A 26,700-nucleotide genomic window follows, 5' to 3' on the forward strand; every position below is an offset into this window, starting at 1 on the left:
GGAGAACCTCCCAGGGCTCCCTGTACAGCTGGAATAAGATGTCATCCAGCTCAACACTTTGGGATGATCAAACTCACATTGCATGGTGCTGCAACCAGGCCCTGGTCAGGGAAAAGAGCAAACCATATTTCCTGTGTCTTTCAAGAGACCTTCACACACAGCTCCCAGGACTCTTATCTCCAGCCCTTCTCAACTTGCACAGGGTCCTCTGAACTGCAGAAGCTACAAGAACATGTAATAAAAATCCCAGATGCACTGAAAATAAATCCGGTACTGTGCACCAAGATCAGGCCACGTACATTCACCAGGTGGGGAAGCACCTCCCTCAGCAAGCTTCAATGCCTTAGTATTTCAGTAGCAGGCACTCAAGCAAGGCGTCTAGCTGGTAAAAAGTCAAGAGAACATTCACTCTGGATGTCACACAAAAGACCACCACCACTGCTTCCCTGTGTAATTTCTTCGGACAATAGAAGAAGGGGAAATAAACATAACCACTACTGTAGGCCTCGTTCAAAAGCTAAGACAAACTGAACTTGTACATCACCTTTACATATTTCAGTTATTTCTAATCACACCAGAGCACATGTTTTTAGTTGCTCTATCTTCATGAGACACCATGAGAGAAAAGTGGCACACAGAAATCCTCTTGACTGAGAACAAGGATCACAACATGCATGCAAAGATATATCTTTGGTAAACACTGCTAAAATTCCATGTAAGAATTTCAAAATGTCCTGAACTGATTAGGCAATACGCACATCTGATTAAAACCAGTCATCAGAGTCGCAGCTCAGAGACACCATCATCCTACTTCAGCATACTGTGTGACTTGGAAGACAGATTACTCTCAAACCTTGACATTCCCTGCGTGCTGACACTCAATACCCGCCACTGACAGGAAACATCAACTCCAAGGCAGCAGACTGATGACCCCACTGCCTGACCAGTCACATTCTGAGCAGTGTGATAGCAAACATAAGACATCTTCAGGCTCATTTTACCTTTAGCTCATCACAGCAAAGCATGCAGAAAATAAGTGGTCACAACCATCTCTTCTGGATTATGGCACTTGGAGGAGAGACATAATCTCAGGCTTTAGCAGGGGATGAATACAGAGTATCCTCTTCCCATAGCTCACATTATGGCACTATGGCCATAATTGCACAATTCTGCTATTAGTTAGAAACATCACATCAACCTGCAAACCCACACAGGAAGGACCACACGGGGCTCCCAATACAGCTGGAACAAAGTCTTCCAGTCAAGCCTCTCTGAGAAGACAGAAGTCACCTTGTGGCCTAGACAACACTCTACAACACGCACCATCACACCGAGGACTTCACACGCACAGCTCTCTTTACATCTCTGGAAGGAAGGTGGAGAATGCATCTGTTTGGTCATTGGAGAACTGTGAAGAAATCTCCAACTTCTGGAAGGCAAAAAGGCAAAGCCTTCTAGAAGAGGTTAAGGTGGTGAAAATCTGCACAGGGACATTGTTCTCCCTCCTCACCTTGTCACCTGTAACCTGAATCTGTCTCCTTCTCCCCTGGTACGGCTCTTGCCATAAGAGGGGTTTTCAAGCCAAGGCATATCCATCCTTAAAAAACCAAATTCATAAGACATGGGAGCAGCAAACCACCTCTGCTATTTCCCCCAGAGGCCCTTCATATGCAACCACACACATTCCTCCAAAACATGCAGAAAGACCAGAGCATAGATGAAGGCAAAGACTGTTCTTGCTCACTAGATTATCATGAGAAAAACCAAAGGCTTAGAGAAATAGAAACGATGTCAGCATCTCATTCAAGAGGATGTCGCTCCACTCGAGCACAATGCCAGTCGGGAAGACATCGGATTCTGCTAATAACGGGAAATTCCCTTCTCTGACAATACATCCCTTCGGAAGAGCGAACACAGAGAGGAAGACTGTATGAAACGGGTAAGGTGACAAAACCAGAAAGGACCCGGCAGAAGAAAAAAATCAAAGACCCGAAAGAAATGACATAGCCAGGAGCAGCATCACTTCTATCTCCTCCAAGAACTGACTACACGTCCACCACCCAGTAGCAAGACGAACTAAAGCAACGCTGAGCGAAATCTTGCCTTCGGGCATGCGTAACTCACCGGGACAGAGGCGGAATCCGCGGGAGGAGCGCCGGCAAGATCCTCGTCCCCGAGCAGCGGCGCGGGCTCGTCGGGCGGCGGCCGGGCCGGGAGGGTGTCGCAGCAGGCGGCGGCCGAGAGGCGCAGCTGGCTCTTGCGCGAGTCGGCCGTGAGCGACACGTCGTGCGAGTAGGACTGCAGGAAGGCGCGCACGCCGTCGATGCCCACGAAGTGCGACACGGGCACGCCGCGCAAGGCGCCGCCGTCCGGCGGCAGCAGCTGGCGGCGGTGGCAGCGGCGCAGGCGCAGCGCCAGCAGCAGCAGCAGGAAGGCCACGAAGAGGCACGACACGGCGGCCACGGCCAGCACGAGCCAGCGCGTCAGGCTGGCGGCCGGCTCGCCCGGCGCCGCCGCCTCGTCGGCCGCGCTGCCCAGCTCGGCCAGCAGCTCGGCCACGCTCTCGGCCAGCACCACGCTCAGCGTGGCCGTGGCCGACAGCGCCGGCCGCCCGTGGTCCCGCACCAGCACCACCAGGCTGTGGCGCGCCGCGTCGCGGGCCAGCGGCGAGCGCGCCGTGCGCACCTCGCCGCTGTGCAGCCCCACGCGGAACAGCCCCGGCTCCGTGGCCTTGGCCAGCTCGTAGGACAGCCACGCGTTCTGCCCCGCGTCCGCGTCCACCGCCACCACCTTGGCCACCAGCGCGCCGGCCTCCGAGCGCCGCGGCGCCAGCTCCACGCCCGACCACGCGGCGCCCGAGCCCAGCGCCGCGGCCGCCGGCGGGTACAGCACCTGCGGCGCGTTGTCGTTCTCGTCCAGCACCTCCAGCCGCACCGACACGTTGCTGCCGAGCGCCGGCGCGCCGCCGTCCTCCGCACGCACCCACAGCTGCAGCTCGCGCAGCTGCTCGTAGTCCAAGGAGCGCAGCGCGTACAGCGCGCCCGTCTCCGCCTGCACCGACACGTACGACGACAGCGGCGCGCCCCGCACCCGCCCCTCCGCCAGCCGGTAGCGCACGCGCGCGTTCTGCCCCCAGTCCGCGTCCGTGGCGCGCACCGTCAGCACCAGCGCGCCCGCCGCGTTGTTCTCCGCCAGCCGCGCGCTGTAGCGCTCCTCCGCGAACACCGGCGCGTTGTCGTTCACGTCCAGCACCCGCAGCGCCAGCACCGCGCTGCTCTGCAGCGCCGGCCGCCCGCCGTCGGCCGCCCGCACCGTCACGTTGTACTCCGACACCTGCTCCCGGTCCAGCTCTCTCGCCGTCACCACACGGTAGTAGCTGCCCTGAGAGCTCTGCAGGCGGAACGGGACATCTCCGTCCAGTGAGCAGCGCACTTCGCCATTCTCCCCCGAGTCCCGGTCCTGCACGTGGAGCAGGGCTACCACAGTTCCCGAGGGCGCGTCTTCAGAGATCTCGCTTAGTGCTGTCCTCACCGAAATCTCGGGCGCGTTGTCGTTGATGTCTGCCACAGAGATTGCTACTTTTGCCGTATCGTAAAGAGCCCCACCATCATATGCCTGCACGTCCAGGTCGTAGGAGTCGCCTTCCTCGAAGTCCAAACTCTCCAACAGAGTGATTGCTCCCGTCTCAGAGTCCAGGTGGAATATCCGCGACGAAGTCTTTTTTTTTTTTAAAGAGTACTTCACTTGCCCATTTAGACCCTCATCCGCGTCCGTGGCCGTGACGGTGACGAGGACGGAGCCCACGGGCACGTCCTCGGGCACACGCACCGTGTACTCCGCCTGGCTGAACACCGGCGCGTTGTCGTTCGCATCCACCACGGTCACGCGGATCCGAGCCGTGCCCGTCCGGGCCGGATCGCCGCCGTCCATCGCCCGCAGCACCAGCTCGTGAAGCGCCGCCTCCTCCCGGTCCAGCGCCTTCGCCAGCACCAGCTCGGGACGCTGATCGCCACCGGGGCCCGTCTGCACGGCCAGCGAGAAGTGCTCGTCACCGCTCAGCTCGTAGCTCTGCAGGGAATTTCGACCCAGGTCTGGGTCGTGAGCCTCTGTCAATGGAAACCGCGACCCCGGAGCTGTCGTCTCGCTCAGTTTCAGATCCGTATCTTCCTCTTGAAAGCTGGGTGCGTTGTCATTTATATCTGCAATTTCCACTTCGATGCCATAGAAGTTCATTTCCCCCTCCACTATCAGCTCACAGCGCAGCACACATTTCTCCACCAGCGGGCACAGCTGCTCTCTGTCGATCCTCTCTGCTGTCACTAAATGTCCCGTCTTCCCGTGCAGACCGAAATACTGCGTCCTACCTTCGGAGACAATTTGAAAGCCGCGATCTCGGATCTCCGGTAATTTCAGCCCCAGGTCCTTGGCCACGTCGCCCACGAAGGAGCCCTTGGGCATCTCCTCGGGCACCGAGTAGCGCAGCTGCCCCCACGCCGCCTCCCACGCTGCCAGCAGCACGGCCCAGAGCAGAGCTCGCTGCCGCCGGCCCCAGCGCCTCCCCGCCGCGCACATCGCCGCCGCCGGCTACTCTCCCCCGCCGATCACCGATGACCCTCACGCTTTCAGGCTCTGCCGCCGTTGTCTCCGCTGCTCTGCAGGTCGGTTCCGAGCTACCGGGACGATCGCAGACCGCTCGGCCGCCGAGCTAGGAATCCAGCAATCGAGAGATCGAGCCGCTCCGCAGCGGGCGGGGCTGCGGCGCTCCGAGCTCCCTCTCGCTCCTCTCGGTCAACAGCGGCGCCCGCAGCCTCCTCCCGGCACTGCAGGCACCGAGCGCTGCCCGCCGCTGCCCGCCCTGCCTCCCCCATGGCTGGTGGAGAGGACCGGGTATTTGCCGCGGAGACAATTTTCCCGTGCAGCGGTGACCTCCTGCAGCGCCTTTTCTCCAGCCGATCGCTGCTTTGATCCTTCAGGGGACCACGGTCGGGAGGAATGTAGAGACATTCCGTGCGGGTGGTGCTTCTATCGCAGGAGGTACTATTAACTTACTAATGGCAATATATGTAAATTACAGCATATTTTTCCCTTTTCACGCTCTAGAGTACCATTAGTCATACCCTGTTTGTTCAAAATCCTCTTCAGCAACGGGGCCTGAGATTGAAAACATTAGATATAGACCCACCCACACACATCGATAACCCGAGCTATCAGCCTCGTTAACATAAGCGGGATGAGAACAATTGCATGCTTCTTGAATTCAGGGAGCTAACTGTTATATGATTATTAAAGGAAAACATAAGATGTAGCTAATACTCTCAAAAGGAAACTTGAAGGGACCAAGATTCAAATGTTTGAATCTCGCTCTCCTCAGTTAATGTTTTTTGTTCCTTCCTTTTTACACATTTACACCTCATCAAGTAATTCTATAGCCACAAGAGAAGAAAAATTATCAGGAATCAACATGTACAGCATTGAAGTGTACTAAGAAAGTATCATAGGAACAGTTTTTTAATCAGGTTGGTACAACCATTCCAGGAAAATAATTGTAGGACTGTAGAATAAAAGTACAGTTGCCCGCTGGAAACTCTGCCGACCCTTGAAAATTGCGCAAACGAGTTGGATTCAAGTGCCTGAACTATCATTTGGCTCATCTCCTTGATACTTGATACTGTCATATATTCCTATCTCAGATGTCTATCCTTGGAAAGAGACAGAATTTAAAAACTGCTGTTCTCCAAAAGCTCGACATCTCTATAAATCTCAAACCCTTTGGGTAAAGACGAAAGGTAAAAGAAGAACATCTGAAGCAAACCTTTCTGCACCTCCGTCTCTGTATGAAATAAATATCATGAAGAGTAAAACAGGGAACTCCTAGCCAGGATGCAAAAAGGAAGTCAGCGCACTACTGCGTTACCCCCCAAAACGAGACACATCCTTTCCTTTCACTCAGGATACAGATCATAACACTCCACACATCATTCCTTTTTTAGTCCAATAGGCAAAAAAATACCTCCAAACACAACCAGAAAACCCCAACCATTAATAGACGGATTTGAGTATAGCTATAATCCAGTTTCAAATGCCCTCTTTCTGAATAAAATCAGGAAAGAAAATAGCCACCACATCACTTGCCATTGTTTTTTTTTCTCTCTCCAACTACATCACGCAAATTCAGCGGATCTCCTACACAGGAAAAAACCAAGTTCAATGCTGAAAATGCATTTTAATTTATAGAGCATGAGTTTTGAAGACAAAACCTCTTCCATTGACCTTGACTCTGTTACCAAGGAAGAACCAGATGCTACTGCGAGCCACCTCTTCTCCCTGGAAAGAAGATAACTCTTTCCTTAATTCAGTTTCTTAAATATTTTCCTCAAATTCATGGACACAGGTGTGTGCCTCCCACAACAATGTAACCCCGGAAAGCAGGAAAACAATGCTCCAATGTTAAAAAAAAATAGTCAAAGCATCTCAGCTGAAACGGAAGCCGATACCAAGGAAAGATCGAAATGTCCCGCGGCTACATGGAGACACAAATGAGAATTTCACATGGACACCATGCCCAGAAAAAGAGGGGGGGAAGGACTATAATAGGAAAGCCTCAATAACAGAAGGAGCACGCGGCATTACAGACCTGCGGTAGCTCGGGATTGGCGGGCGGCTCTCCCGTCAGGGCGCTGCTGCTCAGGCTCGGCTTGTCGCAGGAATCCCCGGCCAGAAGCTCCTCCGCCGACAGGATGGGCACCGGCGGCGGCGGCCAAGCGGCCTCGGGCGGGGCGCGGGCCGGCGGCGCCACGCACAGGTTGTAGGAGTAGGGCAAGGTGCCCTCGCAGAAGTCGGCCGGGAAGGCGGCGCCGGCCAGCGAGAAGCGCTGCGCGCCCAGGCAGCGCAGCACGGCGGGCGGCCCGGCCCGGCGCAGCCGCGCCAGCACGGCCAGCGCCACGCTCAGCACCAAGAGCGCCGACAGCAGCGCCAGCGCCAGCACCAGGTAGAACTGCAGCTCGGCCGCCGCCGCCGCCGCCGCCTCGGCGCCCGCCGGCCGCTCGCTCAGCTCCGGCAGCGCCTCCTGCAAGCTCTCGGCCAGCACCACGTGCAGCGTGGCCGTGGCCGACAGCGCCGGCTGCCCGTGGTCCTTCACCACGGCCACCACACGCTGCTTGGCCGCGTCCCGCTCGGACACGGCGCGCGCCGTGCGCACCTCGCCGCTGTGCAGCCCCACGCGGAACAGCGCCGGCTCCGACGCCGCCACCAGCTCGTACGACAGCCACGCGTTGCGCCCCGCGTCCGCGTCCACCGCCACCACCTTGGCCACCAGGTAGCCGGCCTCGGCCGAGCGCGGCACCACCTCGAAAGGCGCCGCCGCCCCTCCCGCCGCCTCTCCCGCCGCCGCCGCCGCCGCCGCCGGCCACAGCACCCTGGGCGCGTTGTCGTTGCGGTCCAGCACGAAGACGCGCACCGTGGCCGTGGAGCTGCGCGCCGGCGAGCCGCCGTCCTGCGCCCGCACGGCCACCGCGAACTCGCGGCACCGCTCGTAGTCCAAGGAGCGCTGCGCGTACAGCGCGCCGCTCCGCGCCTCCACCGACACGAGCGGCGCCGCGCCCGCCGCGCCCGCGCTGCCGCCCGCCAGCCAGTAGCTCACGCGCCCGTTGGCGCCCGCGTCCGCGTCCCGCGCCTGCACGCGCAGCACCAGCGCGCCCGCCGCGTTGTTCTCCGCCACGTACGCGCTGTACGCCGCCTCCTCGAACACCGGCGCGTTGTCGTTCACGTCCGACACCTCCAGCACCAGCTCCCTGCTGCTCCGCAGCGCCGGCCTGCCCCGGTCCCGGGCCACCACCGTCACGCGGTGCTCGCACGCCTGCTCGCGGTCCAGCGCGCTCGCCGTCACCACCTTGTACGAGCCGCCCGACGACGCCACCAGCGACAGCGGCGCCTCGCCCGACAGCTCGCACGACACCTGACCGTTCTCGCCCGAGTCTCTGTCCCGCACTTTCAGCACGGCCACCACGGTGCCACTCGGGGCATCCTCTGGCACCGGACTCGATAGCGACAGAATCGTGATTTCCGGGGCGTTGTCATTCTCGTCCGTGATGTCTATCTGCACTTTACAATATGACACTAAACCGCCACCATCCTTCGCCTCCAGGTCAAAGATGTATTTACTCTTCTCCTCGAAATCGAGGGGACCCGCCGTCCTCACCTCCCCGCTATCGCTGTCGACACTGAACAACGAACTGATGCTGCCGTGGACGTTGCTAAATGAGTAGAAGACTCGCCCGTTGGAGCCTGTGTCCGCATCTGTCGCCCGTACCCGCAGCACGAGCGACCCCGCTGGCAAATTCTCTGCCACTCGCGCCTCGTAGACACTTTTGCTGAACACAGGTGGGTTGTCATTTGCGTCTGTCACGTTGATCAGAACCTGGACAGTGCCGGATCTCACGGGGTCCCCACCATCTACGGCCGTCAGCACCAGCTCAAAGGAACTCTGCTTCTCCCGGTCCAAGGCTCTGTCGAGCACCATTTCCGGCTGCTTGCTCCCCTCAGAGCTCTCCTTTAAGGCCAGAGAGAAGGACGGGTTGCTAGAGAGATGGTACATCAACAGTGAGTTCGTTCCCACATCAGCGTCTTGTGCCCTCTCCAGTGGAAAACGAGCACCGGGAAGCGTCAATTCTGTGATTTCCAGTTCCAGAGCAGCCTTCCTGAAGACCGGGGAGTTGTCATTCACGTCCTCGATCTCCACATCAACGTGGAAGACGTTCAGCGGGTTGTGCACCAGCGCCTCGAAGCTGACGGAGCAGGTCGCCGAGTCGCCGCACATTTCCTCCCGGTCCAGCCTCTCGTTCACGTACAGGTTCCCGTTCTCCTCATCCACCCTGAAGTATTGCTTCTCGTCGCTCAGCCGCAGCTTGCGCGCCGGCAGCTCGTCGGCGCTGAGCCCCAGGTCCCGCGCCAGCGGCCCCACGAGCGAGCCTCTGCCCAGCTCCTCGGCGATGGCGTAGCGGACCCGCTCGGCCGCCGCCCGGCAGCACACGCACAGCAGCACCGCGGCCAGCAGCGCTCGCCCGCCGCCCGGCCCGCGCCTCTGCCGCCGCCTCCCCGCCATTCTCTGCCCGCCGCGCTCGCCGCGCTCCTGCCTCCTGCCGCCGCCCCGCCGCCCTTCCAGCCGCTCTCGCCGCCCGCGGCCGACACCGCCGAAAGGCACCGAGCTCGGCGCGCCGCCTCTCGCCGCCTCTCGCCGCCTCTCGCCGCCTCTCGCTGCTGCGGCCGCTGCCGCTGCCGCTGTGGCCGGCGCCGGGCGAGCGAGCAGCCTGCGGGGGCAGGACGCTGCGGCGGCGGCGGCGGCGGCTCCAGCGCCGCTCGGCGGCGGCCAACAGCGACACCCGGAGGCGCCGCCGCGCCGCTGCAGCCGCCCGATGGCCGCGCTCGGCGGGGCCCGGCTTTGGGCGCGGCTCAGCGGCTGCACCGGCCCCGGCGCCGCTCCCCGCTGCCAACCGCCCGCGCAGAAGCTCTGTCCTTATGCGACACCGAAGGAGATGAAATCTGAGAAGGCGATTTCGGTACTTTTAGATCATCTCCCTTTGCCGCAGTGAATTACCAGAAGCAAATATTTATGGCATAGTAATAAAGTCACCTACTGTTATTAAAATGAAGGTACAACTATTAGAAAAAGATGCGACAGTACCGGTGGGGAAGACTTTAAAAGCTCTTTAGTACTCTGGGATATTTCTATTAGTTATAATAATCGGGAAAAATACCTAGAAGGGAATAGTTGGAGTAGTGTGGAATAGTCAATAATATTCAGATCACATGGAAGGAAAAGTAATTTCCATCTTGTCATGGTTTGGGTGGGAAGGAATCTTCATGGTCAGGTAGTCCACAACTCACTACTCGGGATTCTCAAAGCCCTGAACTCTTTCAAACAGGGTATATCAATATCTTCTCTGGGGAACGCGTTCCTATTTCTCACCACCCCCACTGAAAAACATGATACCAGGCTAAACCCACCTCCTCTCAGATTCAAACCAGTGACCTTATCCTAGCAAGATGGGCCCTATCAGAAGTCTCTCTCCAGAACTCTTTTAATCATTCTACATAGTAAACATCACAGTAAGTTCTTCCCAGCATCTTTTCCCCTCAGGCTGAAGGGCTTCCCTCTGCCCATCTGTGTGGCAGAGATGTTCCATCCCTTTGACACGTTCTGGTGTCCTTCTCTGGACATACTCTGACAGGTCTCACAATAGCACAATGAAGACAGAAAATCACAGAATCACAGAAGGATAAGGCTGGAGGGACCTTCAGGGTCATCGAGTCCAACCCATGCCCTAACACCTCAACTAAACCAGAGCACCCAGTGCCACATCCAGTCTTGTTTTAAACACATCCAGAGATGGTGACTGCACCACCTCCACAGGCAGACACCTCCGGTACTTGATCATTCTTTACATTAAAAACTTCCTTGCTAACATCCAGCCTGTATTTCCCTTGGCTCAGCTTAAGACTCTCTCGCTTGTTCTATCAGTTGCTGCTCCCTTGTCCTGCTGGCCCCACTCTTTGTTACGCAGCCCAGAATGGGATTGACTTCCTGGCCTGCAAGAACTCCCTGCCAGCTCATATCCCATTTGTCACCCACCAGGACCCCGAGTCCTCCTCCTCAGGGCAGCTCTCCATCCCCCAAGTTTGTACTGCAAGGGGATTGCCCTGACCCAGGAGCATGATTCTGCACTCCACCTTGTTGAACTTAATGAGGCTGACATGAGTCCACTCCTCCAGACTGCCCAGGTCCCTGCGGATGACATCCCATCCTTCTGCTCAATCTGCGGCACCACTGAGCTTGGTGCCAGCTGCAAAGCTGTAGAGAGCACCCTCACCCCAATCAGCCGGGTCACTGATAAAGATACTGAACGTATCAGTCCAAGGACAGGCCCTTGAAGACCCCACCCATGGGGAGTTTCCAGCTGGGCATTGAGATATTTGAGCTCCACCTGCACTTGGACAACAGGAACAGGTGGGACCTTCCATGTGAGATCAGATACCCTGAGGTCACGCTCAAAACAACAAGCAAAGCAAGAGGTACTTCCTGAGCAGAAGCAAAATGATTCGGATGGTACACATCTAATTTCATTTTATAATGTCATTATCAGCTCTCAGGTATAGTTTTTCCATGATGCGGCCTGTTAACTCCCCTACAAATAAAATTCTCTCAATGTAAACACTTTATAATGGGCCTTGTTTGTATGAGAAGATATGAGAGAGTCCTTTTTAGATTTTTCTTAAATTTCTTCCAATCAAAAATCCTGGTTTAGGTGATTGAATAGAGTTTTTGCTGCTAAAAAATCCTTGCATCTTCTAAAGCAAAATGCCTTTTCTCCAGAAACAGGCAAAATGAACCATGACTTCCAGAAACAACGGCCTGAAAGGAAGTGTAATTACACCTGTGAGGATACCGTGTACCATCATGCTCCAGGGACACAGAGATGGATAGAGGAGGATTCTCACAACAATCACAAGCCATGCTACCCAGACATCCTTGTTCCAGCTTCACACGTTCTAATACCTCCTTGTCATTGCCTTTCAAAACAGGGAAATCGGGATCGTAACAGAAATGGCCTTGGCATCAGGCATGAAACCAAACCACTGCTCATCCAGAAACACATTGGCCCATCCATGTTCCTCGTTCCGAGCTTGTCCCTCACCTTCCTCGCTCTGCATTCACAACTTTTAGTTGCACTATGGTCAGTAAACAACAGTTGGCTGGACGGCAGCCACAAGCAGAATAACGTGCAATCCAGTGATATTCTTGGGAAATATAAATGTATCAAAGCCTTTCGACTGGCAGCTGAGCACCTCCATGGGTGAACATAGATAAGAACAAGTCCCACCTCCTGATAATCTGAACAGATCTCTACTTGCAGGGACTATCAGCCAAACCAAGGCCTACTTGTGGAACATAAGAAACAAGGAAGGAACAGGAAAGCCACAGAAGTTAAGAACCATGGCTTAAGAGTTCAGACTTTGTCAGGTGGAGCAGGTACACAAGAAGCATCGTCTACCTTGCAAAAAGTACACAGGAGGATCACTCGGGACTTTACACCAAAGATCACAGGCATGGCTCTCTAAGTTCTTTGGAAAACAAGAAAAGTGCACAGAACCAAAACTATGGGAATAAAAATAGGGGAATTTCAATGTTTATACCAACCTCCCAGGCAGTTCAAACTACGCCACAGCAAACTCTTATCTGCCCTGTCTCTGTGTGACACAAAACTTCAGTGTGCTCAAACATCACCCAACAGAGACCACTTTGCAAACAGAGACTGTCAAAGACACGTTTCCCACACAACTTCTCCTCATGGAGAATAAGGATCACAGCCCAGATCCACACAGGTGAACTTCTCTGCTCACACTCATCTCAAGCAATGTTCAACGTTCAAGACCCCAAATCAGAATTTCCTATCAAAACTATCCTCCCGTGCCCACATTCTCCACACACAAACAGTTTAAATCCTAACAAAATGTCAGCAGTTACTTCCGACGAGCAAGATCCATCAGAAACCTCTGAAGGCTGGTCAAGGCTGTGGAAAGCTCAGTACACCTAAGACAAGATTTTACCTCACAGTCTTACAAGGACGTACACCTGGAAAAGGGACACTTCTTAGACACAGAATCTCTGAGGCATGTTTGCATTTCCATGGGTGTGTCTGCAGACAAGTTCATCATCTCTGTATCATTCTGGGGTACAGGAGAAGGGGAATTCCCTCAGTCACACAGGCCTTGGCACTAGGATTGCTGTGAAAGCACACCAAGCCAAGCGGAGCATGCGAGCCCCTCCTTTCCTGCTCTGAGGCCAATCTCTCACTGATCTTCCACTGACTTCTCACCATGAATATTTGTCAAGAAAGAGTATTTCTCAGAGCGATGTTCTGCAGATAAACATCTAAGAAAGTCTTTTTCTTTAGATCTGAAAACATGAAAAGCACATACAGGTCAAACAGACAACTCCACCAGATGTCATCTTCCACACACTCTCAGAGACAAAGGCTCACCTTTAGCTCACTACAACGAATTAACGCATGCACAGTGGAAGGGATCATCCCCATACAGCTCTAGATTATGGCCCTCAGAGTAGCTACATAACTCCAGTATTTATTAAGGATTAAGTGAAGTGTTTGATCTTCCCCAATATTCCATTATGGTACGTGTTACACATTTAGGTTGTTCGTTAAGATTGATGAAAAGATGCAAATGCACAGGGAGAACCTCCCAGGGCTCCCTGTACAGCTGGAATAAGATGTCATCCAGCTCAACACTTTGGGATGATCAAACTCACATTGCATGATCCTGCAACCAGGCCCTGGTCAGGGAAAAGAGCAAACCATATTTCTTGTGTCTTTCAAGAGACCTTCACACACAGCTCCCAGGACTCTTATCTCCAGCCCTTCTCAACTTGCATAGGGTCCTCTGAACTGCAGAAGCTGCAAGAACATGTAATAAAAATCCCAGATGCACTGAAAATAAATCTGGTACTGTGCACCAAGATCAGGCCATGGATATTCACCGGGAGAGGAAGCACCTCCCTCAGCAAGCTTCAATGCCTTAGTATTTCAGTAGCAGGTACTCAAGCAAGGTGTCTAGCTGGTAAAAAGTCAAGAGAACATTCACTCTGGATGTCACACAAAAGACCACCACCACTGCTTCCCTGTGTAATTTCTTCGGACAATAGAAGAAGGGGAAATAAACATAACCACTACTGTAGGCCTCGTTCAAAAGCTAAGACAAACTGAACTTGTACATCACCTTTACATATTTCAGTTATTTCTAATCACACCAGAGCACATGTTTTTAGTTGCTCTATCTTCATGAGACACCATGAGAGAAAAGTGGCACACAGAAATCCTCTTGATTGAGAACAAGGATCACAACATGCATGCAAAGATATATCTTTGGTAAACGCTGCTAAAATTCCATGTAAGAATTTCAAAATGTCCTGAACTGATTAGGCAATACGCACATCTGATTAAAACCAGTCATCAGAGTCGCAGCTCAGAGACGCCATCATCCTACTTCAGCATCCTGTGTGACTTGGAAGACAGATTACTCTCAAACCTTGACATTCCCTGCGTGCTGACACTCAATAACCGCCACTGACAGGAAACATCAACTCCAAGGCAGCAGACTGATGACCCCACTGCCTGACCAGTCACATTCTGAGCAGTGAGATAGCAAAAATAAGACATCTTCAGGCTCATTTTACCTTTAGCTCATCACAGCAAAGCATGCAGAAAATAAGTGGTCACAACCATCTCTTCTGGATTATGGCACTTGGAGGAGAGACATAATCTCAGGCTTTAGCAGGGGATGAATACAGAGTATCCTCTTCCCATAGCTCACATTATGGCACTACGGCCATAATTGCACAATTCTGCTATTAGTTAGAAACATCACATCAACCTGCAAACCCACACAGGAAGGACCACACGGGGCTCCCAATACAGCTGGAATAAAATCTTCCACTCAAGCCTCTCTGAGAAGACAGAAGTCACCTTGTGGCCTAGACAACGCTCTTCAACACGCACCATCACACCGAGGACTTCACACGCACAGCTCTCTTTACATCTCTGGAAGGTGGAGAATGCATCTGTTTGGTCATTGGAGAACTGTGAAGAAAGCTCCAACTTCTGGAAGGCAGAAAGGCGAAGCCTTCTAGAAGAGGTTAAGGTGGTGGAAATCTGCACAGGGACATTGTTCTCCCTCCTCACCTTGTCACCTGTAACCTGAATTGGTCCCCTTCTGCCCTGGTACGGCTCTTGCCATAAGAGGGATTTTCAAGCCAAGGCATATCCATCCTTAAAAAACCAAATTCATAAGACATGGGAGCAGCAAACCACCTCTGCTATTTCCCCCAGAGGCCCTTCATATGCAACCACACACATTCCTCCAAAACATGCAGAAAGACCAGAGCATAGATGAAGGCAAACACTGTTCTTGCTCACCAGATTATCATGAGAAAAACCAAAGGCTTAGAGAAATAGAAACGATGTCAGCATCTCATTCAAGAGGATGTCACTCCACTCGAGCACAATGCCAATCGGGAAGACATCGGATTCTGCTAATAACGGGAAATTCCCTTCTCTGACAATACATCCCTTCGGAAGAGCGAACACAGAGAGGAAGACTGTATGAAACGGGTAAGGTGACAAAACCAGAAAGGACCTGGCAGAAGAAAAAACACAAAGACCCGAAAAAATGACGCAGCCAGGAGCAGAATCACTTCTATCTCCTCCAAGAACTGACTACACGTCCACGACCCCGTAGCAAGACGAACTAAAGCAACGCTGAGCGAAATCTTGCCTTCTGGCATGAGTAACTCACCGGCACAGAGGCGGAATCCACGGGAGGAGCGCCGGCAAGATCCTCGTCCCCGAGCAGCGGCGCGGGCTCGTCGGGCGGCGGCCGGGCCGGGAGGGTGTCGCAGCAGGCGGCGGCCGAGAGGCGCAGCTGGCTCTTGCGCGAGTCGGCCGTGAGCGACACGTCGTGCGAGTAGGACTGCAGGAAGGCGCGCACGCCGTCGATGCCCACGAAGTGCGACACGGGCACGCCGCGCAAGGCGCCGCCGTCCGGCGGCAGCAGCTGGCGGCGGTGGCAGCGGCGCAGGCGCAGCGCCAGCAGCAGCAGCAGGAAGGCCACGAAGAGGCACGACACGGCGGCCACGGCCAGCACGAGCCAGCGCGTCAGGCTGGCGGCCGGCTCGCCCGGCGCCGCCGCCTCGTCGGCCGCGCTGCCCAGCTCGGCCAGCAGCTCGGCCACGCTCTCGGCCAGCACCACGCTCAGCGTGGCCGTGGCCGACAGCGCCGGCCGCCCGTGGTCCCGCACCAGCACCACCAGGCTGTGGCGCGCCGCGTCGCGGGCCAGCGGCGAGCGCGCCGTGCGCACCTCGCCGCTGTGCAGCCCCACGCGGAACAGCCCCGGCTCCGTGGCCTTGGCCAGCTCGTAGGACAGCCACGCGTTCTGCCCCGCGTCCGCGTCCACCGCCACCACCTTGGCCACCAGCGCGCCGGCCTCCGAGCGCCGCGGCGCCAGCTCCACGCCCGACCACGCGGCGCCCGAGCCCAGCGCCGCGGCCGCCGGCGGGTACAGCACCTGCGGCGCGTTGTCGTTCTCGTCCAGCACCTCCAGCCGCACCGACACGTTGCTGCCGAGCGCCGGCGCGCCGCCGTCCTCCGCACGCACCCACAGCTGCAGCTCGCGCAGCTGCTCGTAGTCCAAGGAGCGCAGCGCGTACAGCGCGCCCGTCTCCGCCTGCACCGACACGTACGACGACAGCGGCGCGCCCCGCACCCGCCCCTCCGCCAGCCGGTAGCGCACGCGCGCGTTCTGCCCCCAGTCCGCGTCCGTGGCGCGCACCGTCAGCACCAGCGCGCCCGCCGCGTTGTTCTCCGCCAGCCGCGCGCTGTAGCGCTCCTCCGCGAACACCGGCGCGTTGTCGTTCACGTCCAGCACCCGCAGCGCCAGCACCGCGCTGCTCTGCAGCGCCGGCCGCCCGCCGTCGGCCGCCCGCATCGTCACGTTGTACTCCGACACCTGCTCCCGGTCCAGCTCTCCTGCCGTCACCACGCTGTAGTAATTGCCCTGCGACCTTTGAAGCCGGAACGGAATATCTTTGTCGAGCGAGCAGCGCACCTCACCGTTAGCCCCCGAGTCCCGGTCCTGCACGTACAAAAGGGCTACCGCAGTTCCCGAGGGTGCGTCTTCAGAGATCTCGCTTAGTGCCGACCGCACGGAAATCTCTGGCACGTTGTCGTTTATATCCGTGACGGCGATCGTGACTTTGGCAGTGTCGAAAAGTCCGCCCCCATCATGCGCCTGCACCTCCAGTTCGTAGGCGGTACCTTCCTCGAAGTCCAAGCTCCGCAACAGCGTGATCTCTCCAGCATTAGAGTCCAAGTAGAATATCTTCGAGGCTTTCTCCGTGATTTTCTTAAACGAGTATTTCACCTGCCCGTTTGGCCCCTCGTCCGTGTCGGTGGCCGTGACAGTGACGAGGACGGAGCCCACGGGCACGTCCTCGGGCACACGCACCGTGTACTCCGCCTGGCTGAACACCGGCGCGTTGTCGTTCGCGTCCAGCACGGTCACGCGGATCCGAGCCGTGCCCGTCCGGGCCGGATCGCCGCCGTCCCTCGCCCGCAGCACCAGCTCGTGAAACGCCGCCTCCTCCCGGTCCAGCGCCTTCGCCAGCACCAGCTCGGGACGCTGATCGCCGCCGGGGCCCGCCTGCACGGCCAGCGAGAAGTGCTCGTCACCGCTCAGCTCGTAGCTCTGCAGGGAATTCCGGCCCGAGTCCGGATCGTGTGCCTCGGGCAAGGGAAACCGCGACCCCGCGGCTGTCGTCTCGCTCATTTTCTGTTCCAGCTCAATGTCCTTGAAGCTGGGCGCGTTGTCGTTAATATCCGTGATTTCCACGTGTATTTCATAAAACTTCATTTCCCCCTCCACTATCAGCTCACAGCGCAGCACGCATTGCTGCACGCTCTCACACAGCTGCTCTCTGTCGATCCTCTCCGCCGTCACTAAATGTCCCGTCTTCCCGTGCACAGCGAAATACTGCGTCCTACCTTCGGAGACAACGCGGGCGCCTCGGTCTCGGATCTCCGGCAACTGCAGCCCCAGGTCCTTGGCCACGTCGCCCACGAAGGAGCCCTTGGGCATCTCCTCGGGCACCGAGTAGCGCAGCTGCCCCCACGCCGCCTCCCACGCTGCCAGCAGCACGGCCCAGAGCAGAGCTCGCTGCCGCCGGCCCCAGCGCCTCCCCGCCGCGCACATCGCCGCCGCGGCACCGCCGGCACCGCAACACCGGCGATCCAATCCCGCTGCGGCTCAATGCTCTCAGCTCCTGCACCGTGCGCAGCTGCCGCTGCCTCCGCCTGGCTGCACAATGGACCGGCACCGCGGGGACGATCGCGGACCGCACGTTCGGACAGGGAACGAGCGAGCGAGCGACTGAGCCGCTCCGCAGCGGGCGGGGCTGCGGCGCTCCGAGCTCCCTCTCGCTCCTCTCGGTCAACAGCGGCGCCCGCAGCCTCCTCCCGGCACTGCAGGCACCGAGCGCTGCCCGGCGCTGCCCGCCCTGCCTTGCTCCGCACAGGCGACAGGCGCCACGGACATGTCGCTTTTCGTCCAGCGCCGATCTCCTGCCTCCGCATTTCTCCAGCCGCTCTCTGCTTCCATCCTCCAGGCTATCACCTTCGGGAGGGCGGCAGAGGCATTCCGTGCGCGGGGTTCCTCAACCGCACGGGAATCTAACCCCTTACCAATGTCATCATATGTCAATTAAAACAGAATTTTCGGATTTCACCCTCTAGCTTATTGCTGCTCTTAACCTTTTTGTTCAAAAGCATCTTCAACAACAGGCTCTAAAAGAGAAAACGGGAAGATATCACAACCAAAAAATCCAGAGCTCTCAGGTTTATTAAGGCGAACGGGTCGACAGCAATTGCACGCTTCCTGAAGTTAGGGAGCCAATTGTTACAGGATTGAATTACGGGTAAAAATAAAGATGCAGCTGAAACTCTCAAAAGAAAGTTTCAGGATTTCAAATATTTATAATCTTCTCCAACGATACACCTAGTTCACCTTAGTTCATACAGATTTACATTTAATCAAATCACTGCCAGTTTCCTTTTTTCATAAATCAATGTGTGAAGCACTGAAGCTCGTTAGTCAACTACTCATCTAACTATCTCTTATTGACGTTCCTAAGATATGCATTCAGGAAAATAATTATGGAACCGTAGAACAAAAGTACAACTCTTGAAACTGAGGTGACCACTACTCAATGTGCAAATTGCCTTGATTCAAGCGCCTAAACCCTCCTCTGGCCAATCCCCCTGATATGGCATCCCTTCATATCTCAGAGGTCTATCCTAGTAAACAGAAATGCAAACATTTGCTGATCTTGATATTTTTGTGATCTACTAAAATACCCAACGTTTATGTGAAAAAACGGTAGAAAAATAAAAATCTCTGAAACAGAAATCTTTCAACACTCTCACCAGTGTACGAAATAAAGATCATGAAGAGCAAAAGAGATCGAACTGCGAGCCAGGACACATAAACGAAGCCATCAAGCCTCACTACTGCGTTTCCTCCCGACAATCTCTTTTGTCACTCAGGATGAAGAACAGAACTTTCCATATTCGTTTTCTTGCTAAATATAACAGGGACAAAACAATTTTAAAGAACGGGTTTCGGTAAAGCTGTACACGAGTTCCAAGCACACCCTTTCTGAACAAATCAATCAGGAAGGAAATATCTCCAACACTATATGTCAGTGCTTTCTATTTTTCCTTTTTCATCAATTCCGTCATGCAGAATCTGCCATTCCTTTCCACAGAATACCAATCTGCTTTCTATGTTGCTAACACATTCTTATTTACAGACCTCAAGTGTTGAAGAAAAAAACTGGAACCTGAAGCTGAACCTTTAACCATGGAAGAACCGAGTGCTTCCTGCTCTCAGTGAACGGGGGATAGCCGTTCCTTAATTCAGTCCGTCACAGAGACAGGACTGTGCAACTCACATGAACACGACTCCGAGAAACAAGAAGAAACAATGACAAAGGCTGCTACTAGCCGAAAAGCGGAGCTATTGCCGACGCCTGTCAGCTGAGGATGTTACCGAGAAAAAATGAAAAACATTGGGCGCTAAGTGGGATTACACACGACAAATCCCCACTGACACTACGCAAAGAATACCCGGTGAACAATGAAGATGATTCCGAAATTTTTAAACCAGAAGAAGCTCACTCTTTACAGACCTGCGGTGCATCCGGGTCGGCCGGCGGCTCTCCCACAAGAAGGTTACTGCTCGGGCTCGGCTTGTCGCAGGAATCCCCGGCCAGAAGCTCCTCCGCCGACAGGATGGGCACCGGCGGCGGCGGCCAAGCGGCCTCGGGCGGGGCGCGGGCCGGCGGCGCCACGCACAGGTTGTAGGAGTAGGGCAAGGTGCCCTCGCAGAAGTCGGCCGGGAAGGCGGCGCCGGCCAGCGAGAAGCGCTGCGCGCCCAGGCAGCGCAGCACGGCGGGCGGCCCGGCCCGGCGCAGCCGCGCCAGCACGGCCAGCGCCACGCTCAGCACCAAGAGCGCCGACAGCAGCGCCAGCGCCAGCACCAGGTAGAACTGCAGCTCGGCCGCCGCCGCCGCCGCCGCCTCGGCGCCCGCCGGCCGCTCGCTCAGCTCCGGCAGCGCCTCCTGCAAGCTCTCGGCCAGCACCACGTGCAGCGTGGCCGTGGCCGACAGCGCCGGCTGCCCGTGGTCCTTCACCACGGCCACCACACGCTGCTTGGCCGCGTCCCGCTCGGACACGGCGCGCGCCGTGCGCACCTCGCCGCTGTGCAGCCCCACGCGGAACAGCGCCGGCTCCGACGCCGCCACCAGCTCGTACGACAGCCACGCGTTGCGCCCCGCGTCCGCGTCCACCGCCACCACCTTGGCCACCAGGTAGCCGGCCTCGGCCGAGCGCGGCACCACCTCGAAAGGCGCCGCCGCCCCTCCCGCCGCCTCTCCCGCCGCCGCCGCCGCCGCCGCCGCCGGCCACAGCACCCTGGGCGCGTTGTCGTTGCGGTCCAGCACGAAGACGCGCACCGTGGCCGTGGAGCTGCGCGCCGGCGAGCCGCCGTCCTGCGCCCGCACGGCCACCGCGAACTCGCGGCACCGCTCGTAGTCCAAGGAGCGCTGCGCGTACAGCGCGCCGCTCCGCGCCTCCACCGACACGAGCGGCGCCGCGCCCGCCGCGCCCGCGCTGCCGCCCGCCAGCCAGTAGCTCACGCGCCCGTTGGCGCCCGCGTCCGCGTCCCGCGCCTGCACGCGCAGCACCAGCGCGCCCGCCGCGTTGTTCTCCGCCACGTACGCGCTGTACGCCGCCTCCTCGAACACCGGCGCGTTGTCGTTCACGTCCGACACCTCCAGCACCAGCTCCCTGCTGCTCCGCAGCGCCGGCCTGCCCCGGTCCCGGGCCACCACCGTCACGCGGTGCTCGCACGCCTGCTCGCGGTCCAGCGCGCTCGCCGTCACCACCTTGTACGAGCCGCCCGACGACGCCACCAGCGACAGCGCCGCCTCGCCCGACAGCTCGCACGACACCTGACCGTTCTCGCCCGAGTCTCTGTCCCGCACCTTCAGCAGAGCCACCACAGTTCCCACCGGAGCGTCCTCGGGCACTGGGCTAGACAGTGACAGTATCGTGATCTCCGGTGCATTGTCATTCACATCCAGCACCTCCACCTCCACCTTAGAGTGTGCCACCAACCCCCCTCCGTCCTTTGCCTCCACAGCCAGGTTATACGTACTCGTCTCCTCAAAGTCTACTGCCTCCTGCAGCGTGATAGACCCACTCTCTGCATCGAGCACGAACTTCTGAAGCACCTTTGCCGGCATTTTCCCGAAGGCATATGTGATGCGGGCGTTGGTGCCTGTGTCGGCGTCTGTGGCCGACAGGTTGACTACTGCTGAACCTGGCAGCGCGTCCTCCCGCAGGCTCACGCGGTACCGGTCCTGCGCGAATATGGGTGGGTTGTCATTGGCGTCTGTCACGTTGACCCGAATCTCGACAGTCCCGGACCTCACGGGGTCCCCGGCATCCACTGCCGTCAGCACCAGCTCATAGGAACTTTGGCTCTCTCGGTCCAAGGCGCTCTCCAGAACTAATTCCAGTTTGTTTCCGTCCGGTCTGTCCTTCATGGCCAGGGAGAAGGACGGGTTGCTGATGAGTTGGTAAGTCAGCAGCGAATTGCTGCCCACGTCTGCATCATGAGCCATCTCCAAAGGAAAACGAGTCCCGGGAAGCCTCCATTCACCAATCTCGAGATCCAATACAGCTTTGCTGAACACCGGGGAGTTGTCATTCACATCTTCAATGGACACCTCGACCTGGAAAATGTTCAGCGGGTTGTGCACCAGCGCCTCGAAGCTGACGGAGCAGGTCGCCGAGTCGCCGCACATCTCCTCCCGGTCCAGCCTCTCGTTCACGTACAGGTTCCCGTTCTCCTCATTCACCGTGAAGTATTGCTTCTCGTCGCTCAGCCGCAGCTTGCGCGCCGGCAGCTCGTCGGCGCTGAGCCCCAGGTCCCGCGCCAGCGGCCCCACGAGCGAGCCTCTGCCCAGCTCCTCGGCGATGGCGTAGCGGACCCGCTCGGCCGCCGCCCGGCAGCACACGCACAGCAGCACCGCGGCCAGCAGCGCTCGCCCGCCGCCCGGCCCGCGCCTCTGCCGCCGCCTCCCCGCCATTCTCCGCCCGCCGCGCTCGCCGCGCTCGCCGCGCTCCTGCCTCCTGCCGCCACCCCCGCCGCCCTTCCAGCCGCTCTCGCCGCCCGCGGCCGACACCGCCGAAAGGCACCGAGCCCGGCGCGCCGCCCCTCGCCGCCTCTCGCCGCCGCTGCCGCTGCCGCTGTGGCCGGCGCCGGGCGAGCGAGCAGCCTGCGGGGGCAGGACGCTGCGGCGGCGGCGGCGGCGGCTGCAGCGGCGCTCGGCGGCGGCCAACAGCGACACCCGGAGGCGCCGCCGCGCCGCTGCAGCCGCCCGATGGCCGCGCTCGGCGGGGCCCGGCTTTGGGCGCGGCTCAGGCCCTAAACGCGACTTTAAATACATTTAAAACTCCCGCACGCTGTTTAACGCCTTCATGCCGGCTTTTTCAGTACCAATCCATATAGGGAAGCAAACGTGTACGGCAAAGCAAGAAACACCGGAACTCAGTTTGTCTTAACAGTATCAAGAGACAACTAAGGAAACAGGAAACTGTATATAAGCCTATAGCCAGGGAAATCTATAAGTACTCTGTCATGTACCTCAAATTCTGCTTTCTGTCCTGGGTCGAATTTAGTTGAGGTATAGTTTGGTCTAAAGCAATGCTTTTATCTTTATGCTAAGCAAAACATTTCTCTGTTGTTTCTGGTTCAGAAAACTTGCTTCTTTTGCATCTCCCTATTTCAGGACCTGATGACAGAAATGCAAAGCCTCCATGAGACTTTCATAGACCCGAAGAATTCTCTGGCTTGAATGGATCCTTTGAAATAATTGAACCCACTCATCAGTCACAGGCAGGGGCATCCTTCACTGCACCAGCTTACTGAAAGGCCCATCCAACCCGTCCTTGAAGCCTTCCAACGGTGGCACATCCATAATATTTCTGGGAAACTCATTCCAGTGTCTCACCATCCTCATCCTAAACATTTTGTCTAATCTACGCCTAAAGAAATCTCCTTCAATCTTTCTTACAAGGATTTTTTTAGAAATTGAAAAGACACAATGAATTCTACACAAAGCTTTATTTTCTCAGGCTTAAGGACATGAGTTTTGTCAGAGCTTCTTCATGGCAGAGATGTTACAGTTCTTTGACAATCTCTGTGGCCAATGAAGCGTAGAGGGAGATGACCACCTTCCTCTTCTTGCTGGTCATCCGACTGGTTATGCAACCCCAGGTGCAAGCGGGGCAGCAAGTGGACATCCCCAGCTCATGTCCCGTTCAGCATCCAGCAGTGACCCAAAGCACTTCTCTGCAAGGCTGCTCTCTATCTCCTACTCTCTGTTTGGACTGGAGATTGCCCTGAGCCACGTGCAGGACCTTGCACTTGGCCCTCTGGAACGCCGTGAAGTTTGCACAGCTCTGCTCCTCCAGCTCATCCATAAACACCAGCCCTGACCTGTCACTAAGGAGCTCAGCTTGGTGTCCCTGCGAATTCACCGAGGCTGTGCCTGATCCCATTGCTGTGAGGGTACGGAACAGCATTGATCCCAGTGCAGACAGCGCACAGCACTGCTCTCCACCTGGACACGCAGCCACCGTCTGTAACTCTCTGCAGCTGCCTCTCCAGCCTGCTCCGCAGCCATCTCACAGCCTCCAGCTGATTGCCCAGCATGTTCCTCTGGGCCATGGCCTGGGGGACACTGCACACCTTCTCCCACTGGCCCCTGCTCTGTGCGTGGCAATCTGGGCTGGGCTGGGCGGCCACTCTGCCCTTTGATGACTCCAGCAGAGATGATTCTGCATTTTACAGCACAGACCAAATGTTCCTGGCTGAGCACACCAGGAGTGCTCATGAAACCCTTCCTCTGCACAGCTGCAACATCACAGGTGTGAGTGGGAGCTGCACCTGCACTTGGGCAGCTGGCACAGAGGAGACCTTCCACATGGGATCAGACACCCTGAGCCTGAGCTCATCACAACCAGCATGGCAAGAGTTGGAAACACATGGAAATGGACAGATGCAACAACTTCTGCTAGGTCTCCCTTGCCCTACAGAAGCAACTCAAATCACACTGCCCTCCATCAGGCCCAGCCTGGTGTCATCCACGACATGTGACAAGCACGGCAATGACCGAGTTTTTCTCCAGCCTCACACACAGAGCTCCCCTCTCTGCTCTGTCTTCCACGCCAGGCCACTCTCAGGTTTTGCTTGTGGCCATCTCCTCCCTGCTCAAATCTATCATGAGGTGATCATGCACTGCAGCCACACCATGAACGGAGGTACAATTGTCTGCTCACCACCGTGAGGAGAAGGAGCTGAGGGATTCCAGAGCACACAAATGATAAACAACCCTACTAAAAGATCAGCAGTCATCCAACTGAGAATGGCTCACCACAACATTGGCTGAGAGGGAATCTGCTCCCCTTCTTTATCACATGCTCTGTTCCACAGAGAGGCAAAGTCTACCAAAGTCATGTTTACATCTATTTCTCCCATCAGGAACAGAACACAAAGTCACTCTCACATCTCCCAACTTCCACTCCCACTGAAACAAGAGCCGGGGACATTAGCACACCATACGTTGCTAAAAAAATATGGCTTGTTGATAATAAAAATTATACCCACATTCTGAGTAAATCAAGGAAAAACAAAAGAAAATAAAAAAAAAAAAAAACCACACAGAATACCCAAAAATATGAATTGGATAAGGCAAGAACACTCAGACAATCATTAGAAGGCAATGAATAGTCAGAAATGCTCACAGAGAAGTCTCCTCGGCCTTTATTGCAGACATTAAAGTTCATCCCTGAGAGCATGTAGAAATCACTGAATTCTCAAGCTGCAAGTGTGTGACACTGAGGACATACACGGTAAGATAAAATAATGGGTTCATTTGAAGAATTACTCCTCTCCTTGGCAATGTTTTCTACTGCATGGCCTGCACACCTCGCACAGTTATGAAACCATCACTTTAAACAGCTTCTCATCAGCCTTTTCCTCAAGGTAAATCTTCTGAAAAATTTCAACAGATTCCCCCATCACTTCTGCTTCCTATTCTGCACAAACACTGCTCAGTCTGAGGTGGCTGAAGTAAAGATGTGATGAAAAGCAACAGTCACTGTTTCATATTTGAAAGTAATGACCAGAATTGTGGAAATGAGCTGCACCCTTCCTGGAAACAAACGCATGAATGAAAGTGTAAATATAACACCCAAGAAACTCTCTAGCACAGTGTGGCACAGAGATACAGATAATGGAGGTTTCACACAGGAATAATTACCTCTTCCAGCCAACAATCATGCTTCTACACAAACAGTTACTGAGGAAAATGTTATGGTTGGAGGACTGTCATTGTTGTTCATGACAGAGAAACCAGGATCAGAACAGCAATGGCTCTGCCCTTGGCACCAAGCACAAAATCAAACCATTCCTCTGCCAAACCCACACTGAGTCACCGATTTGCCCGGCACAGAACTGAGCTCTCACCCTCCTCACTCTGCATTCACAGCCTTCCCTTTCACCAGCAACACAAACCAACATTTTGCCTCCACGTTGGCCACAGAGAAAGCAACGCCTTGGGCAAACATCCCTTCATGAGTTGTATTTCTGGAAGGAAATACCCAAGGTCAGGCTGGCCGGGGCTCTGAGCAACCTGCTCTGGTGGAAGATGCCCCTGCCCATGGCACAGGAGCTGGAACAAGAGCAGCTTTAAGGTCCTTTGCAGCACAAACCATTCCATGATTCTGTGCTTCCAGGATAATATGATTACATGTACAGCTTCAAGGGATGGAGGAGAGATACTCTCCCCACTGGAGAATTACATGGTTTGGAGTTTGCAGGATTGCCAGGCACAGCTGGGAGGATCAGCTTTACTCCTTGACAAAAATACAAACAAACCAACAAACAACCCAAACCAAACTAAAGAAAATATCAAAGAAAACTGAAATCAACCCAGCCAAGAATGGGCAAACACCAGGAGAGTATCAGTCATGTCCTCCCCTTGCAGATTGCTCAGCTGCAGTATATACACAGCCCAGGAAACTGGACTGGAACCAATACACAGGGGCCTCACACAGGAGCTCACTACACAGGCCCCAGACTGTCATGTCCTTGGATAGCAAGAGGAAGAAAAAGTTTGGAACCACAGCTGTGGGCCTCAGCTAACTCCTGGCACAAACAGAACTGGACACCATTCATTCCTGCATTTTGAACTGCAGCACAGTGAACTCCAGCACCAGCCCTGCCTCTGGAGACACAGACTTCTTCTCTCTCTCCAAACACAACAGGACAGCCAACTTTGCACACAGACACCACTGGAAGAAAACTCATGTGCACAGCTTCTCAGAGCCCAAGCATCACAACTAGGAGTATTCTCTTCTCCCAGTTATTTGATCAAGTGGGAAATGTCATATGGGCCATAAATTATTACCAGCTCTGGCACAGACCCACACACCCCAGTATCACCTCAAA

The 26,700-nt window shown here is 55.8% G+C and overlaps 3 protein-coding genes across 3 annotated transcripts in view; all 3 read right to left on the bottom strand.

Moving 5' to 3' along the window:
* LOC119706656 (protocadherin gamma-A6-like) overlaps window positions 1–26,700 on the bottom strand; it is a 206,834-nt gene that overhangs the window by 81,671 nt on the left and 98,463 nt on the right. The window lies entirely within an intron of this gene.
* LOC119706727 (protocadherin gamma-A5-like) lies at window positions 14,712–19,786 on the bottom strand. Its single transcript, XM_038150671.1, has one exon. The coding sequence runs from the start codon at window positions 17,812–17,814 to the stop codon at window positions 15,316–15,318; it is 2,499 nt and encodes an 832-aa protein (XP_038006599.1). The 5' UTR covers window positions 17,815–19,786; the 3' UTR covers window positions 14,712–15,315.
* On the bottom strand, window positions 19,793–22,293 carry LOC119706638 (protocadherin gamma-B5-like). The gene has a single exon (XM_038150555.1). The coding sequence runs from the start codon at window positions 22,271–22,273 to the stop codon at window positions 19,793–19,795; it is 2,481 nt and encodes an 826-aa protein (XP_038006483.1). The 5' UTR covers window positions 22,274–22,293.

Source organism: Motacilla alba, chromosome 13, assembly GCF_015832195.1.
Source record: "Motacilla alba alba isolate MOTALB_02 chromosome 13, Motacilla_alba_V1.0_pri, whole genome shotgun sequence".
Lineage (NCBI taxonomy): Eukaryota > Metazoa > Chordata > Aves > Passeriformes > Motacillidae > Motacilla > Motacilla alba.